Source organism: Thermobia domestica, unplaced genomic scaffold (genome assembly GCF_964235325.1).
Source record: "Thermobia domestica unplaced genomic scaffold, izTheDome1.hap1.1 HAP1_SCAFFOLD_471, whole genome shotgun sequence".
NCBI classification, from domain to species: Eukaryota; Metazoa; Arthropoda; class Insecta; order Zygentoma; family Lepismatidae; genus Thermobia; species Thermobia domestica.
In genome coordinates, this window is record NW_027656181.1 from 88,684 (window position 1) to 106,621 (window position 17,938).

General features: G+C 33.5%; 1 protein-coding gene across 1 annotated transcript; it reads right to left on the reverse strand.

Annotated features, from left to right (window-relative positions):
* Positions 1 to 5,349: 5,349 nt before the first annotated feature.
* On the reverse strand, positions 5,350 to 5,667 carry LOC145676911 (uncharacterized). The gene has a single exon (XM_081747680.1). The coding sequence runs from the start codon at positions 5,665 to 5,667 to the stop codon at positions 5,350 to 5,352; it is 318 nt and encodes a 105-aa protein (XP_081603806.1).
* Positions 5,668 to 17,938: the final 12,271 nt, after the last annotated feature.

Below are 17,938 nucleotides of genomic sequence, written 5' to 3' on the forward strand. Positions count from 1 at the left end.
AGAAATACACTTTTCTTATAAAATTAGCCTACAAATAAGAAAACTCGGTAATTCTTGAACAATCCAGTACAACATTTTGTTATGTATTTTCCAAATTGCAATATTGACGGCTATTACAGTTATCCACAAGGTAATTACACCCTGATAGTGACAAGTAGCCTTTCTGTTGTAGATAGAAGCCCTGTGTGCATAATCTCATTTGGAAATTAAAGTTCATAAAAAATTGAATATCTATATTTATTATTACAATTAATGTGCTGTAATGTTTATTCGCTTTAATGTTTTATGAAAATATAAAAGTACGTGGGTCGTAGTTACTCATATTTAACACATTTATAAACTACAAAGGAAATTATGGAAAACAAATAGCACTATATTATGAGTCAAACATTGTAAAGTGTTGAAGAAAACCAGTAAAGAGAGATCTGAGAAAATATACTAGTGACAAAAACATAATAAATCTCCATTAGGCCGGCAATAATAATAACAAAACGTGTGAGAGCACAAGAAAATACTGCTTTTATCTATAACATATTTTGAAGTCGTGCTAGTAGAGATAATATCATGTTTCAAGAGCACTTTTCTCCTTCACGCATTTTGAATATTAAAATTTCGATAATTACAATTCCTAAACTGTATTAATTAAGGTACGTTAAATAGAGTGCTCTGCGTACATGACTTTTATATAATAATTACTAGAAGAAGTACTAACAGCTTTTAAATAAGATGCCGTACAACATTTGTCTAGTCAGTAGCAAACATTTATATAATTTTTGAGTGAATATTGCGTTGGATACAACTGCATCTCTTTAAAAAGTTTAAAAGAGAAACGTTATAATGTAATGTCTGTTATATATTCCGATTACACCACCAGCCTTAGAAGTCTAAGTTATACAGACACACATATATGTTTACATTTATAGCAACATTGGAATGCTTACAAAATGGTGTCACTGTCTTACCTTACTCATCACCAGCTTCCAGAGACACAGAGTTTTATGTAAAAAAAACTGAGAGAGAATGATATATCAGCGACGTAACACCTCAACATATATCGCTCTCCATATACTTACCATTATATTTAACAACGCAATATGTTTCGTGCGAAGGATAAATCGTTTGCCTTTCGCTTCGTCTTTAATAAGCCTGTTTGCTTGATGTGAACGTAGCAAGAGCAAACATATACAGTGGCTCACAAAATTGATCGTACACTTGACGCTATGAGACAATTGAATACAAATAACATCTTTTACATAGTTTATATTATAAGAAACTGAAATATATTATGTGAAGGGATCTTATAAACAAAATTTATTTATTTCATTTTTTTATACAAAATCAGACCTCGAACGTAGAAACAAATCAGTTTCATACACTAACTTAAGAGTCACAAAGTTATTCGTACACTTTGCCCATTAAAAAATTTCGAACATTCACTACCGAGTTTCGAATTCGTTTCTTCTTATCACCTCGGCTACTCTGTTTGGCATTGATTTTATCAACTTCTTTGTAACATTAGGGGTAACCTTGACCCACTCTTCTTTAGGGAACGTCTTCAGTTCAGTCAGATTATTCGGTTGGCGCTGCTGCACATTATTCTCTAATTTCCACCATAGATTTTCTATGGGATTTAGATCTAGTGATTGAGGAGGATTTGCAAGAGTCTTTGGTGTGTTGTACAATAGTCATGAGCGCACAATATAAGTGTTATGCTTGAAGTCGTTGTCCTGCTGAAATCTGTAGAACTGTCCAAGTCCTAAGTTTTCTGCACTGGACTTTCAGTTGGTCTTCAATATGTTGAGATATGCAAATTTGTCCATTGTTCCCTCAACAAAGTGTAGATTTCCCATGCCAGAAGCTGCCATGCAACCCCAAACCATGACTGATCCTCCTCCATGTTACATTGTTGGTCTAGTGTGTTTCTTCTTAAATTCTGCATTAAGTTTTCGCCAAATAATTTTGTGCCCTTCGGATCCATACAGGTTAAATTTGCTCTCGTCACTAAACATTACGCTATTTCAATAGTCTTCGGAGCATTGTTTGTGTTCCAGAGCAAATTAAAGCCATTTGCTTTGATTCGTATCGTTAACATAGCGCTCCTTCCTAGCAACTCCATTGAATCCAGCTTTTCTTAAACTTTTTCTCACTGTTAGTGTGGAAACAGATTAACTAATGGATGATGACACTTCTGTTGTCAGTTTGGATATATTTTGACGAGGAGCCTTTTTTATTTTTAAAATGATTCTTCGTTCGTCTCTTTCACTCAGTATACGATTTCTTCCTCGACCAACTTTATTTCTTGTCCTACCCTTGTGCTTGAATGTGTTTACAACTACCTGGATTGTTGAATGTGTTCTCCCCGTTACTTTTTCTGAAGTTCTTAAAGATTTGCCCTCTATGGCTAGTTTAATAATTAATTTGCGTTCTGAGTGTGTAGTTTCACTTTTTGGTGCCACTGTACTGCACTTTGTTCTTGTTACACTCACCTCAAATAGGTAGAAGGAAGTGGATGACCCACTAATACAATGACTCACTCCAACTTTCTGTGTTTTCACCCCTTCCACTTCAGCACGAACTAAATGTAAAATGTAGAATCAATTTTGTGACTGACTTTTTTTTACATGGATCTGGAAAATCCACCAACAACTGTAGACACAGAGGAAAAGAAGGTGCGATACTCATACAAATGGGTCTCATAAACATCAATTCCGCCTCAATAACTGCAAACATGTAGACTTTATGACGAGTAGTGAATTTACGCATTAACCCTCGAGTAGTCGCGCCGCGGTCAAAAGCACCGCAGGGAAATTATTTTCGATCGTGTGTCCATTCTGTTTGTCCGACAGACTTCTCCGTCTAGCTAATCTTCCCCCTCACCTTCCCGAACATTCCTGCTCAATCACTCCGTTATCCGTTATTTAGTTTAACTACTAGTGATTGTTTAGTGATCCTGCGGTGCTTTCCACCGCGTGCGACTAACCGTGTAATGTTTTTTCTCAGTATTTCGCTCTGCAATTGACCTTTGCTTTGGAAATGTTTTAAGCTTTATAAACATAAATATTATTTTAATGGACAGAAAAGAGGTCGACAGAGTTAACAAACTAATACCAATTATGAAAAAAAGAGAAAATTAGAAAGGAACGGCTTAAAACAAGGGAGGGAAATGTTAGGAATGGACTATTTGGATAAATCAGCCGAGATGATCTCGTGAAAGCTTTGTCTGAGGAAGATCATAACAAATATATATATATATATATAAGTGAGTGAACACGAAAGGTGAAGTGAGGAGTATGCAAGCGAATCTGAAGATCTTAAACTCAGAAATAACCAGCGATTCCTTGAATGTAGTCAGAGCAGGAGAGGACGAAATAAGGGACTACGAAGTGTAGAACAGTGTAAATTTGAAGATAACCTAAAATAATGCAATGTAGTACTGTATAGGTGAAATTTCAAAATAACAGGACCGTAAAATAATTCAATGTAGTGCTGTATAGGTGAAGTTTCAAAATAACAGGACCTTAAAATAATTCAATGTAAATTTGATTTGATTTCAATTTAGCGCCCTTTTCAGCATCAAGGCTATGTAAGACGTGGACCTACTGCTTAACGAAGGATACGAACCACATGAGATCCCACCGTGAATCGAAGCGGAAGTTCCACGCCAAAGGCGTGTATGCTAACCGCTTAGCTTCGAATGAGCTCTAATTCAATGTAAAATGCGCTGTGAAGCTTTGTTTTAGCGTTATGTTTATATAGTATATTTTTAACTAATTTACTATTGCATTTCTAATTTTAGACGAACCAGAGTTGACAGAAAGATCATCAGATTTAGAATTTTCATTAAAATCAGTGCGTAGCTATCTATCTAAAGAAATATGTAAGAAAAAAACATTTTATTCCAAATGAGAAATAACAAAAAGGACATGTCTAATTGTAGTTTTCTCTAATAGTTATTACTGTAAAACTTATTACAATAATAAAAATGTTCTTCCCTCTTATTCAGAAAATTTACAAAATTACGTTTCTAATACAAGAAAAATGTTTAAAACGATATTTGCAACATTATGTTCGTGCGGTTCTTTTGACCGCGCGCGACTACTCGCGTTACTTTTTCAACGCGACTTCTCGAGGGTTAATTTTTAGAAATTAGTAGGGTGTACGATCAATTTTGTGAGCCACTGTATGTATAGAGTTGCTGCAATGGAGAAGAAAGAGAAGTAAGATTCTGTGTTTTCCTTTTGATCAACTCACTCGTTAAGAGCTTTGAGACAGAGCACTTCCTTTGTTCATACAAACAGAAAATCACAAGCATAACGTCATGGATTTTCCTTCGTACTTCCTCTTGCTCTTCTCTTATAATTACATTATCTCTCTTGCACACGAGAGCTATTCAAAAATTTACATTTAAATATATTCTTTCACATCAAATACTAGTATTGCTAGATATAAGAAAGTACATATTTCAGTAGCATTTAATGGTTATTACTAGTGGCGCATAAGAAGGTTATTAAAAAGTAATTTAGAAATATGTGTTCATATCTGGGAAACTGGTATCAGGAACACAATGAAGTATATACACACACCGGACAAAAAATTAGTCACTACCGTTGGTACTTACGTTAATACCGTGTAGCGTCGCCCCTGGCCTGGACAACCGCCTGGATGCGGTCGGGAAGGGAGTCCACAAGTGTTTGCAAGGCCGTCACATCCAGTTGAACCCACTCACGGAGGATAAGATCACGCAATTCCACCAAACGTCGGGGATGCTGATGTCGACGTTTCACCTGCTGTTCCAATTGGTCCCACAGATGCTCAATTTGGTTGAGGTCCGGTGATTTTGCGGGTCATTCGAGTTGTGGTAGGATACCTGAGTGTTCCTCAAACCACTCACATATGGGTTCAGCTCTGTGAACTCTACTGTTGTCGTCTGGAATAATGGGTGTGTCTACAGCAAAGTCATCGCGAAGAAAGTGATGAAGAGCAACCCCTGCTCGTCCAGGATGTTCAAATAAACGTGCTGGTTCATGTTTGTGGACACCTCAATGAGTGGGCCCACCCAACAGTACGAAAAATACCCCCAGAACATGACAGACCCACCCCGGCCTGCACCTGACCTTCCACACACTCCGAGTGAAATGCTTCATGTGGCCGTTGGTGGACACAACGCCGGGCGTCATTCGAATACAGGCAAAATCGTGATTAGTCAGACCATATTACACGGCGCCAGTCTGTTACTGTCCATGTTTGATGATTATTGGCCCACTGCAGACGAGCAACTTTATGTGCATGTGTGAGCAGTGGCTTTTTGCGAGATACCCAACTCCATATGTTCGTTGCATGTAGTTCTCGTCACAATATTCTCTCGCTAACAGGTTGGACTGGGCGTGCATTCACGGACTCCAGTAATTCCTGGCTGGTCTGGAAGCGATTTCGATTCACAAGCCTGGCAACTCGTCTTCGGGTCCGATCTGTGAGGATCTTTTTCCGACCACAGTTCTGGCGACGTGTTTCATTGCCATGTGTCTTACACCACTTGTTGTAGACACGTTGAACAATCCGCCGCGAAACACCAACAAATGGGGCAACTTCCATCACTGTGTGACCTTGGGCACAGCCAAACACGATTGCTCCTTTTTGCCACTCTGTTACATTGTTACTTTTACCCATTTTGACGGACACTGTCCACTTACAACACACTTGTCCCACTAACTGAAGCTGCCTTATGGTTCCGTAGAGGCAGTGCGCGCACAGTTGTGCACGTGACTCGACTGCAGCGCCATCTGTACAGACTTTACACTTCATCTCTCCTTCTACACAAGGGTGACTAATTTTTTGTCCAGTGAGTGTATCATACAAGACTATAGACTGAGTTATATCTATCAAGTATATATCCGGTCTGTTCAAAAGGTAGATGTTAACTGTCCGGCATAGAAGACGAAAAATTATTATAGAGGTATTATTTAGTAAGATCTATTTATTGGTGTGTAGATAAAGGTTGATAAGGCAGCTTTCTGATATTAAAATCATACTTCCTAAATTTTAAACATTTATGTGATAAATATAAATGTAGATACGGGTAATTGAATTGAACCTATGGTTGGTTTCGTCATCTATGGGAAAAGTGACTTGGTTTATATTTTCTAATTTTTTAATTACTTGCACATTATCCTCATTATGTGTTTGTGGCAATAATGTTTTCTATTTCCCATCTTTCATCCGTTATTTTCCATAATGTGTTGTGTTTTAGTTGTGTGTGTGTGTGTGTTGTGTAATTGTGTTTAAGTTATTTTCCATAATGGTGTTTCTAAAGCATTGCCTTTTTGTAAATATACAACGACCCACCAAAGGTAGCCGTTAACCCTGGTTCGGCTAATAATATAAGTATTTCTTTTAGTGGCAATAATCGTTTACACTTTAAAATATGTTCCGTAATTATATTCACTAGTATTATCACCTTTTCTACCGAAATTACAAGTCCATGATAAGTGTTAGATAATTTATTCGTTGATTCTCTTTTAGCGTATATTCACACAAATTGTCTTGCAATCATACATGTTAATTATGTATCTATAAACAACTACATAGCAACCAACTATACAATAATAATGTATATTTTTTACATATCTTAAAAACATTCTTCTTTTGTTTTCTTTAGTTAACATTATATCAGGTATAGTGCTTGTGTAGAAGCACTTTCTGCCCAAGATACAAGTAATTATCGACCGATACAAAGTATCTCGTTGTATAAAATGTCGCCCGATGATGGGACTAGATATAAAAGTTATAAGGTAGCTTGACTTTTATATTTAAGAACTACTGGTCCGTTTATAATGATGGCATAAGAATAGTGCTATTCTTTACATTTTGATCGCACCTCATATATCATTTTGTTCAATTATTTTATATAGATACATTTATATTAAAACATTCATCATTCCATTGTCATTTACCTTTGACAATAAAGTTCCAACGCAAATCAATATAATAAAAATAGCCTTTGTGTTTAATCAATTATGAATCGACTTATAATTCTTCACATCAACAAAACAGAATTAAAAAAAATCATTTGGAAATTATCATTGGTTAATGAGAATTAAAGACAATTAAATTAAGTAAAAATCAAAAATTAAATGTAAACTACGTTCGGACGAGCAAAAAGAAGAAAATAAACTTATTTTTACACAAACAGAAGTCCCCCTTTTTTTCTTTTCTTTTAGTCCTCTTCATTCTTATTAATTTGAGCAAGGATGTCAGGTGTAACTAATTTTTTCACTAGACACGTCCATTTTTCTCTTGTATACTGGGTAGGTCTCCAAACCTTCAACTCATCTATATTACGAATTCCAATTGACGTACCCGTCTTAGCGTTCAACAATTCAAAAACTTTAGGGTTTATTTCCTTGAAACATAAATAAGGACCTGAGAAAATGTCACAAAATTTATAAATCTTCTTTAACAACGCATTACTTTGTGGATGTTGTTTGACAAAAACTAAGTCATTGATCTTGATCCGATATTTTCCTTCTTGTAAAGACTCTAGTTGAGAATTACGTTTCAAAAATTTGTTGTGTCTTCGAATTTTTACCATATTCACTATACTCGAAGAATCTACGATTGTGAATCTTCTAACTTGACATTAAAATGTTGTTCCACAGGGAAAATCAAATCAGAACCGTTATGTACATTAGCAGGAGACACGCCCAAAGTGTCTGATATCGAATGATTCAAAAGGTACGTGATTTGATTGACATGCTTAATCCATTCGGTATGCTTATCTTTGCAAAAGTGTCGAAACAACATACCAAAATTACGATGCACATTTTCTACAACAGAGCTGCTAGGATGGTACGGAGTTACGAAATGAATTTTAATGTTAGCCTTGTTCATTGCTTTAATAAACATATCACTTTTGAACTGTGAACCATTATCACATAATATGTGTTCGATAGGACCACAATGTGGAATGTATACGTTCAAGATTTTATTTATGATAGCAGTGGACGTTGCTCTACGCAGAGGATAAGCTACTACATAGCGCGAAAAGATATCCATAGTAGTAAGTAGATAAGTTTCTCCGGTAGCTGCTCAGAAAACAATACATCATCTTTTGAATTCATCAAATTTTGTGTGACTTGCGTTAGTTGATCATTTAATTTATCACTTTCTGAACTTACAGAAACATTATTCAATACATTAGGAACATTATTATATTGACAAGCAATATTATCAGATTTAGGAAGAAGTTTCTGAACGATTTCCTGAGGTATGCCGGGTATAGTTAACGTTTGATTTCTGAAATCGAGCATGCCACGCAACTGAGACAATAAATCTAAACCAATAATTAGTTTTTCATTCAGTTCCTTTATCACTAGAATAGGAATTGACATTTCAAAATCTTGGATAGCTATTGTCACACGAGTAATTCCGGCTACTCTCTTTTTATGTTTACCAGTAAAATCGACTATAATGAGATTCTCAGCTTTTTGCAATTTAGAATTCGAATAATCACTAGTAATTGCTTTCCATGACGAATATGATAATAAAGAGGCATTTGCGCCTGTATCCAATAAAGCTTCTGTGCTTAACCCATTTATTTTGACGGGTATTCTAGCAGTACTATATGATTTTAAAAATACAAAGTTTTCTTCAACACCAAAACCATCATTGACATTATCATCTTTGAACCAACAACGATTTACTACAGGCATAAATTGATACCGACATCTATTGATTGCTATTTCCGAATCATTATTTACAGATACGTCATGTAAAAGGTCGTTGTCATCATTAACATGAACACGTAAATTTGAAGATAAATGTTCATAAGAATCAATAGCTGATATGGGTTTGACATTATCGCAAAGATTTGAAGATAAATGTTCATAAGAATCTATAGCTGATATGGGTTTAACCCCTACCACATCAGCTGCAGTCAGTTTAAATTCATACTCGTATATGGTTCCAATAAAGTACATTGTACTGCACAATCGTGATTATGTTCCGCATTATTTTGTACATGAATTGCGTCATTGTTTTGATTTTGATACGAAGTGCCATCTCTTGAATTACGATTACGTCTATCAATGTAGTTTACTGTATTTCTGGAATTTCGCCATGTATTTCGTCTATTTTTGAATCTACTTTGGTTATATGGTCTGACACAAGGATTATCACGATTAATTAGGTTAGGTGGATTCCCAACATATCTTTGCCCATTTTGCTCGTTCTGATTGTTTAAATTTACTCGATTTAGGTTGTGTTCCGTATCATTCATATTGCGGATATTTAGATTACGAACAGGTACAAGGTGATCTGAATTGTTTTTAATTTTACCTACTCCCGCTTGATGATTCAGTGCCTGGTATTGAGTTTCGTAACATTGGACAAGCATTAATAAGTGATTAAAACTCATGCACTGCGTAGAAAACAGGATCTGTTGTAATTTAAACGGTAGTATATTTCGAATAGATGCAATCACTCTAGATTCCGATTGCAACGGATTTACGACTTTTAATTCGTTATACGTATTTACAACAAAATCAACAACAGATTTGTGCAAACGAGGATTAAAAGGTTGGTTTCTAATTGTGGCATCTCTGTTTGCAAGTAAAAAGTCGTTTTCGTAATTTGCAATCAGCGCGGCTTTGAATTCCTCATATGTATTGACGTGATCTCGTACTGCTTTAAACCATAAAGAACATGGTGGGAGTAATAAATGAGGGATTAGTTTCATATATTGCGATTTATCTATACACATTGTACTGCACTCATCCTGAAATTTTTCTAGGAAAGAAGTAGCATTTTCATTACATTTACCACTAAACTTACTCATAGCACGTATTTCGCTCATCTTTACACTTAACTTTACATTCCTTTCACCATTTCGTGTTCGCGTTGAGTGACAATTTCTACCTACTGCGTTATGCGTGGTTCCACCATCTCTTTTCCGCCCATCTGTATTCCTTGGATGAATTCTTTCCAAAATAATGTCCTCATCGGATGGATTACTTGAAGAAGAGATAACGTAAGGTCCACGTTGATCTGCTGTGGGTGAATGCGAGGGCATCTCTTGTGAACAAGGGAACTCCAAACGATCATTAACCATGTTGTTGTGGTATGCGTTGTCCTTAATCTGTAACGTCCTAATTTCCTCTTGTAAGGTAGATATCAATTGAGTATTTGCACGTATTTTGTTAGAATTATCAGTGACCTGAATCTTTTGCTGACAAACAGAAGATTCTATTACTTCCAAATCCTTTTTTACACAATTGACTTCTTGGATTACATGGTTGTAATTATCCTGGCAATCTTCAGATAATCTTTTTAGCTTTTCATCAAACTGTAATGTGATGTCTCTCACCGCCTGAATAACAGATTGTTTCGTCTCTTTTGATTTTTGATCTATTTGCTCTAATCTTCTACTTAATTCTTCTGACTTTTGATCTATGTGCTCTAATCCTTTACTCAATTCTTCTGACTTTTGATCTATGTGCTCTAATCTTCTACTCAATTCTTCATGTTGTCTACTTGATTCTTCGGATTTCTGCTGTACCGTCTGTTTTAATTCGTTGGACACCTGAGCCAAATTTTGCTTCTTGGCTTCTAAATCGTCTTTTCGGCTTTGTTCCTGTCGCTGTAATTCCATTAAAATTTTGTCTTCTAATGTCAACATTTCGGGTGTAATGGATGCTATATTTTGCTCGTTATTAACACTGTGAACAGTTTCATTCTCTACTATCTCATCGATCATAATTTTTCTTGTGATTACTCTGCCACTTCTGAGAATAGTTGAGTTCGTATTCATGAACCTTCTTACAGAGGTAAATTCACCCTTACTTTAGACTTCGGGATCTGAATTTACAAGAATCCCGGGTGAGGTAAACCAAAAATTTTACAACGACCCACCAAAGGTAGCCGTTAACCCTGGTTCGGCTAATAATATAAGTATTTCTTTTAGTGGCAATAATCGTTTACACTTTAAAATATCTTCCGTAATTATATTCACTAGTATTATCACCTTTTCTACCGAAATTACAAGTCCATGATAAGTGTTAGATAATTTATTCGTTGATTCTCTTTTAGCGTATATTCACACAAATTGTCTTGCAATCATACATGTTAATTATGTATCTATAAACAACTACATAGCAACCAACTATACAATAATAATGTATATTTTTTACATATCTTAAAAACATTCTTCTTTTGTTATCTTTAGTTAACATTATATCAGGTATAGTGCTTGTGTAGAAGCACTTTCTGCCCAAGATACAAGTAATTATCGACCGATACAAAGTATCTCGTTGTAAATATTGTAATTAAAGAGGATTTAAAACGGTAATGTCATTTGTGTTGTTTAGAAAGGAACCCATTTCTTACTTATTATATGAAAATCTTCGAATAATTTATTCGTTTTTGTAAACACAGAATTCAGCATACGAAGAGTTATACCTTTGGGCAGTATATTTAAGTTTTAATTCATATTTAGCTATATCACTTATCATTTTATCAGTTAAGTGTTTGGTAAATTTGTGTGGAAGAAATTTCTTATAGTTTCAACATTCCACTATAATACTTATACCGAAGTTGTTATTTTTTTTTCAAATTTTGGAATATAATGATTTATGTCTAACTCTAATTTTTGTAAACAAATAACTGACTTTATTTAAAAGTTTCCAAGCTTATTTAAATATGGAACATGTTCTCCCACATTTATATAATAGAAAATCTTTATTTAAAATGTTCGTTTTTAATCTAATAACAACCTTTAAGAGAAATAGTTCATAAATTGTAAGAACTAAATCTAAAAGTAACTTAAATAATGTAAAATTCTACTACTTTTTCATTTTTAGAATCATAAGAAATTTTTTTAGGTAAATTAAAATTGCATAAGAAATCGGCTACTGCTTCTACATAAGATATAAATTTTTATATTAATTATCTCATTTACAGATACATCATTTCTCTTACTACAATTAATTACATTCATTGGTATATATTTTAATGGGCTCAACTGAATTATAATACATTTCCGTATTTCCACAAGATATTCTCTGGAATGCACTGTTATCAGTATACATTTTAAAATAATAATTATTATCAATATGCAAATTTCTATTTTCTTTTGGAAAGACCTCCTGTTTCTCAAATTAATATTGTTAACTTTACAATGATCAAATTTACTGGGACCTGCTGTATGTTTATTATTTTACGTTTGAAAGTTACAATTGCAAAATCAGAAATATCGGATTACCTAAAATTAGATTCAGTATTTATATCAAATTCGAAGAAAGAACCTTCTACATTCCTTTTACACATTGATAAGTGTGAAATGAGAACATAGTTTTGTTTTTTGAATATCTAACTTTAACTTGCTTTTGTAATTACATTCTTACTCCACAATTGGCATTCTTATCTCCACAATCTTTATTGCTATTTTGCCAACATGAGGCGCTGTTGCAACTGCTCCTTTTCCAGCCAACTTATATAAAACATCATTATTTTTGCCAGCTGTTATACATATTAATCTAAATTCACCTCTCGACATAACCTCTTTTTAATCACTTAAAAACCGTCAATTAATCTTTTCGAAAGAAATATATCAGTAAAATACTTTTCCTATCCTAGTTTATTCTCTGTTTCGAATCCTACTTGTATAAGTATTCAGCTTTTGGTTTAGAAAGAACAGAAAGAACAGCTGTAAATGTTATTCCAGGAAGAGCAATATTATGTGTAATTACGCCATGCTTTCTAATTTCTATGATAGTGAAGAGGGATGGAAATAAATTATCTGCAAGGTTTATTCTATACTTAGCTTCAAATGTACCTTCAGATTGAGCACTTACAATTTGAAATTTCATATAAAAGTATGATCTGTGAGAATGAATAAATCCATCTCTCCTACATAAGTTATATTCAATATCTTTGTTACGTTCATTCAAATTATTATATGTTCTCAGATTTATTGCAAAGCTCTGCAACTCATAAATTATAATTATATTCATACCATTATTAAATGGAAAATGTTCAAGACATACTAAAAGGTATAAATGTGTCGTTAAACATATATAAGGTGTACAAAGCATATATGTATGACAATATTTTTAAATTAGTAAACCATTACTATTCCCGTCCTTACTTTCGCATTAATAGCCGTAACAAGTCAAAAATCTCCAAGCCTTTCTTTCCTTGATGCGTATTTACTAAATTGTCTTTTCCAAGCTTGATTTAGTTGTTCTTTACTTTAAATATGTCTTGAAGCTGTATCTACATTACCTCTATATGTCATATTCACTTCAACCTTCATCTAATGAGTTAATATTTTATATCCTCTTTCTAATCATTCCTGTAGCTTAGTACCAGCAGTCAGCCTTTCAAGTTTCCCTGAAGGCTGGAATGAATCTGAATGGATAATCGAACTTGGTCAGACTCCTCACCACCACACCCGTTGAGTGTCAGAGACAGCTCCATATTAGACTGACTTTATATTTCATTTTTGCTAACTTAGGAGCTGACGTGCGGATTTTCCAATCCTAACCGTCATTACCATTGGTTTCGGTCATTAGCCGAGTTCTCCCTAAATGTTTCCAAACATAGATGGCAGAGTAGGCTCTAAGGAAGTCCCTGTAACAAGGTGAGTATTGCCATGCTCTTTGCAAGCAATACAGTGTCCCAGTTGACCGCAATACCTAAAACCAGGAATATGGAATTCGAATGGGACTTTATTAACCAAATACTTCGCTAACCTTTTACCACGTTTTTCATCATTCCAAAATCTTGGTGGACATCTGTTTAATAACATTATCAGTTATTTACCGTTTGTATCGATAGAAATAAATTGTAAAAGTTTGGTATTATTCATACTTACAATATCTACTTTCTCATTATAAAAATAATATCACCAGCTTATTCTTCTCCATCTACAGCAATTAACGTATTTAATAATTTTCTAACATCATCCATCCAAACATATTCTTTAGGAAGTTCAGTATACTGATTAATTCCTTTCAAGACTTAGGTGATTTATTTTTGTCTTCCAGGAGTTTGAGGTGAATATGGAATATCAGCTGTTTCCCAAATAGATTTTATAAGGTAATTGTGTTCTTCACTTCCGCTATTTGCAACTTTTCTACTACCTGAATTGTAATTTTGAAACGCAGCACCTGCTTCTATTTTTATTTGCTTTTATTTATAATAATCCTTTTAATCATATTCTTCAATTTTTTATTAGTATTCAATGTCAACAGATCACATAAAATATGTGTTACTTTATAAATCTTACCATTAACATTAGAATTTCCAAACTTATTTATTGTTTTACCATATTCATCAACAGCTTGTATATCAAATACACGCCATCCATTCTACTACTGTATTTTATTGAATCTTACCATATTGTTGAGTTGTTAAAGCCTCTAATATTCTACTTTATTTTTTCTCATTTATCTGTTTAGTCACTAGTATATCATCCCCCTCTACAAGCTTATCGTACATTGGAAGTGTTTGTAAATATTTCGAATATACGAATCTACTCATGAACTCCTGATTACAACTTGAAAAAAATATGGCATCAAATTTTTGTTTAGTTTTACTACGTCTTTAACCTCAACACCTAAATTCTTAATAGCATCAATTACAACTTGTTGTACCTTCTTATACCTATCATATGTTCCTGCTCTTCTTTCGCATATTTAAAGCCTTTAATAAGAAACTCTTTTAACTTAAAATTCCACGTAATTTATTTCTTGTCAATTTATTGTAAGTAATACTAACAAACATTAATAAACGTGAAGATCCGTATAAAAAACGTAGGTAAATCAATCATTTATAAAAAAATCATCTTATTTCTATATTCGCCATTATTTACTTTCGTTGTCATATCGATAACTATAAAACAATTATCATCCTGTCAATATGACCATATTTCTTTGAATTTACTGCAAAACATATCTCCTCCAACAAGCGCTTTATACACATGATTAAGATTAGTATCATTTTGACGAAGGTGCAAGGTTTCCAAATTTCTCCTTCAAAATCTTTGAAAAGCACAAGTTCATTCTCTTCTAGTGATTTGTGTAATGAAATAAAAAGTCTAAGCGGAATGTTTAAAGTTCCAGTGCTACAACATAATTCAAAATGGAAGAAAATCCAAAATTCAAGTAGAATCATTCTTATTTTATAAAGACGTACTTATATTCAGTATTATACAAAAGTCTCATGATTTACTCATTAATATATAAGTCAAAGTATTATAGCTGAAAACATGAATTTGAACAGAATATTACTTTAGCAGAAAATTAAGTACTGGCTAAAAATATTTTCGTATGAAACATTGTCCTCTATGGGATTGAAAGAAGGTTCAAATAGTATTTTGCTAAGAATAAAATGTCTCACGAATCACAGAAGTTATACCTTTATAAATTCCATGGATGAGAATGGGAATGGTTCCATTATGTATAATGTTGTATATTTAATAATGCTAAGTAACAATCTCAGCTTATTTAAAGAAACATTAGTGAAAAGTATCATTAAATTGTAAATTTGATTAGAACTTCATTGACAAAGCTACCAGTAAATTAACACAAAATAAAATTAAAAACAGACTTGCAAAAATGATCTATGTACTTTTTACTATGTATTTAAATCAGTGTAATTCAATCGTTTGCGATTGTTTACGGTAGTACGTAAAACCTATGCCTCTACTTTGTCTCTTTCTATGATTCTCACCATTGGGGCTTATGAATACGTGATATCGAAGAAATATTGATTAGATTTATTGATTATATACTATTCGAACTCGCGGTCTCGTTTTATTTAAGCAGACTAAATGTTTTACTAGCGGCTAAAACATCTTAATTTCGTCTTCACTATTGATGCCCACGAGAAGACACGATTGAAGAGAAGTTTAATGAAGTCCCGCCTTGTCTCGATTTTTAGCAAAACTCTTTAATTTCCTTTTGAAAAATGTCTCGTCTTGTCCAGCAACTTTGCTTCCTTGTCTTCTAAAAATGATTTTGGTAATTGTTTTCACATAGTAATGAGAAATTTAAAAGCTTTGTAGTGATAGGTGTTTAATAATTAGCATCAAATAGTAAGATACACAACTCTCAGTTTTTTTTTAAAAAATGTTTATATCAAAACATGTCTGTAGCTATTGCGGCTACGTTTCTTCCACCTTGAGCAATTCTGGAAACTTAACAATTTTGCCGATATATATGACAATTTGATTCCATCCTAGTTTACGCTTTCTGGTAATAAAGATGAAAGAAATATATTGTACCATCACTGACAAAAAACTGGCACTTATCATTTTTGCTGCGTGTAATTATTACTGCAAGTGAGAGCGCTGTCAAACCTATCCAAAATAAAAATCTGCATTAAAATATATCACAATATCAAATTTCGTAAAACAAAGTTTGGCAAAATATGTTCAAATATGGAATTGTGTGATAAAATGTTTATTATATGTTTCCCCGTCCGTGAATACAAGACGAATAGATCCTAATTGAACAATAATTGGCTATGAATTTTATAAGATGTGTGGTCTCCGAAACAAAAGAATGTGAAAACATATGGAATATTTATATGACCTTGCAAAGCGTTTCTTTTGATCTAGTTCAGAAACGTTCATTGACGAATCTGGTATTTGTGCTAAAACTCTGCTTGAGGTATTGAAAACACACAGAAGGTTATTTTAACTTTCTTTAATATTCTACATACGTCTCATGTAGTTTCTGGAAGTTTTAACACTAATTTTGCTGAATTCATATTAATAAAGACACCAGTTTTGATACGGATTCGACTTTCAAATTTTTTGATGTTTCCGTATTTTCTGATAATGTTGACACGATTTCAAATTGGGTTAAGCAAGCCATGATATGAAAGTGATATTAAAATAAATGCCCATTTGAATCCGCGTGTTACACTTTTATATAGAATCACTTCCTTTTTCCGTCTGTTATAAATGCGATTCTAAAGAGAAGATGATCTTTTAAAAATAGGGTTCTTAAATAGCTGAGTTTTCGTATCAATCTAATATGTGGATTAAATAAATATGTCGCTTTATTGAAAGCTTTTGGATACCAACATTATGAATGCAAATTGGTGTCTAGGTTGAACTATTGTTTTGATCACTTTGGAATTTGAAATATTTAATTTGAAATATTAAAAAAGTATTAATTTTTTCCATGTACTCACGCTAGGAATTTTTTCCAACGATAAACACAATGGCTGGCTATTGTATCTTTTATATGGTCCTCTCCCTTATCCCGACACCTTCTTATATGTCAAATGTTTGAGGTCTGTGATACAGTCTTATTAAGTAAAGTGTGTATTTCAGGTTTATGCAGGGAATTGTTCAATGGATACTGGCGAGCTTATGACCACTCCATCTCGAGCGCCTCCAGTAGATCACGATCCCTACATTATCCATAGAGATATGAGAATCCTGTAATGAACTCTCTTCTATCAAAGAAGCAACATTTTAATCAAACTTATCTATGTTGTGATAGATGCTAGATTTTCCTTACCTATCTTTCTCGTGAATCTGAATTTGAACTAGACACTGTATCAGAATTAGAGGCATAAATTAATGTATTTATCCTTGAAGAACTTCGATAAATTGCGATAATATAAAATACGTAGATAACCAACTCCTACAGTACTTACACACCGTCACTCTTACTCAAGTAGTCAGATCCCCTAAAAGAGTAATTATGATATCAACGGTTATAGATTTTACAACTATCCTAAAGAATCCTCGTTAGAGATGTTTGAGAAGAAAGTCAAAGTTGAAGCACTGAAATCATCGAAACGTAAACAATCTTCAACTATTACGGAAGCCCGTCTTCTTTCTGTTTTTATTAATGGAGTCGATTGTACATACAGAGATGAAGAAGTTCAGGAATAAGTGCAGTTAGAATCTTCCACAATGAATAAA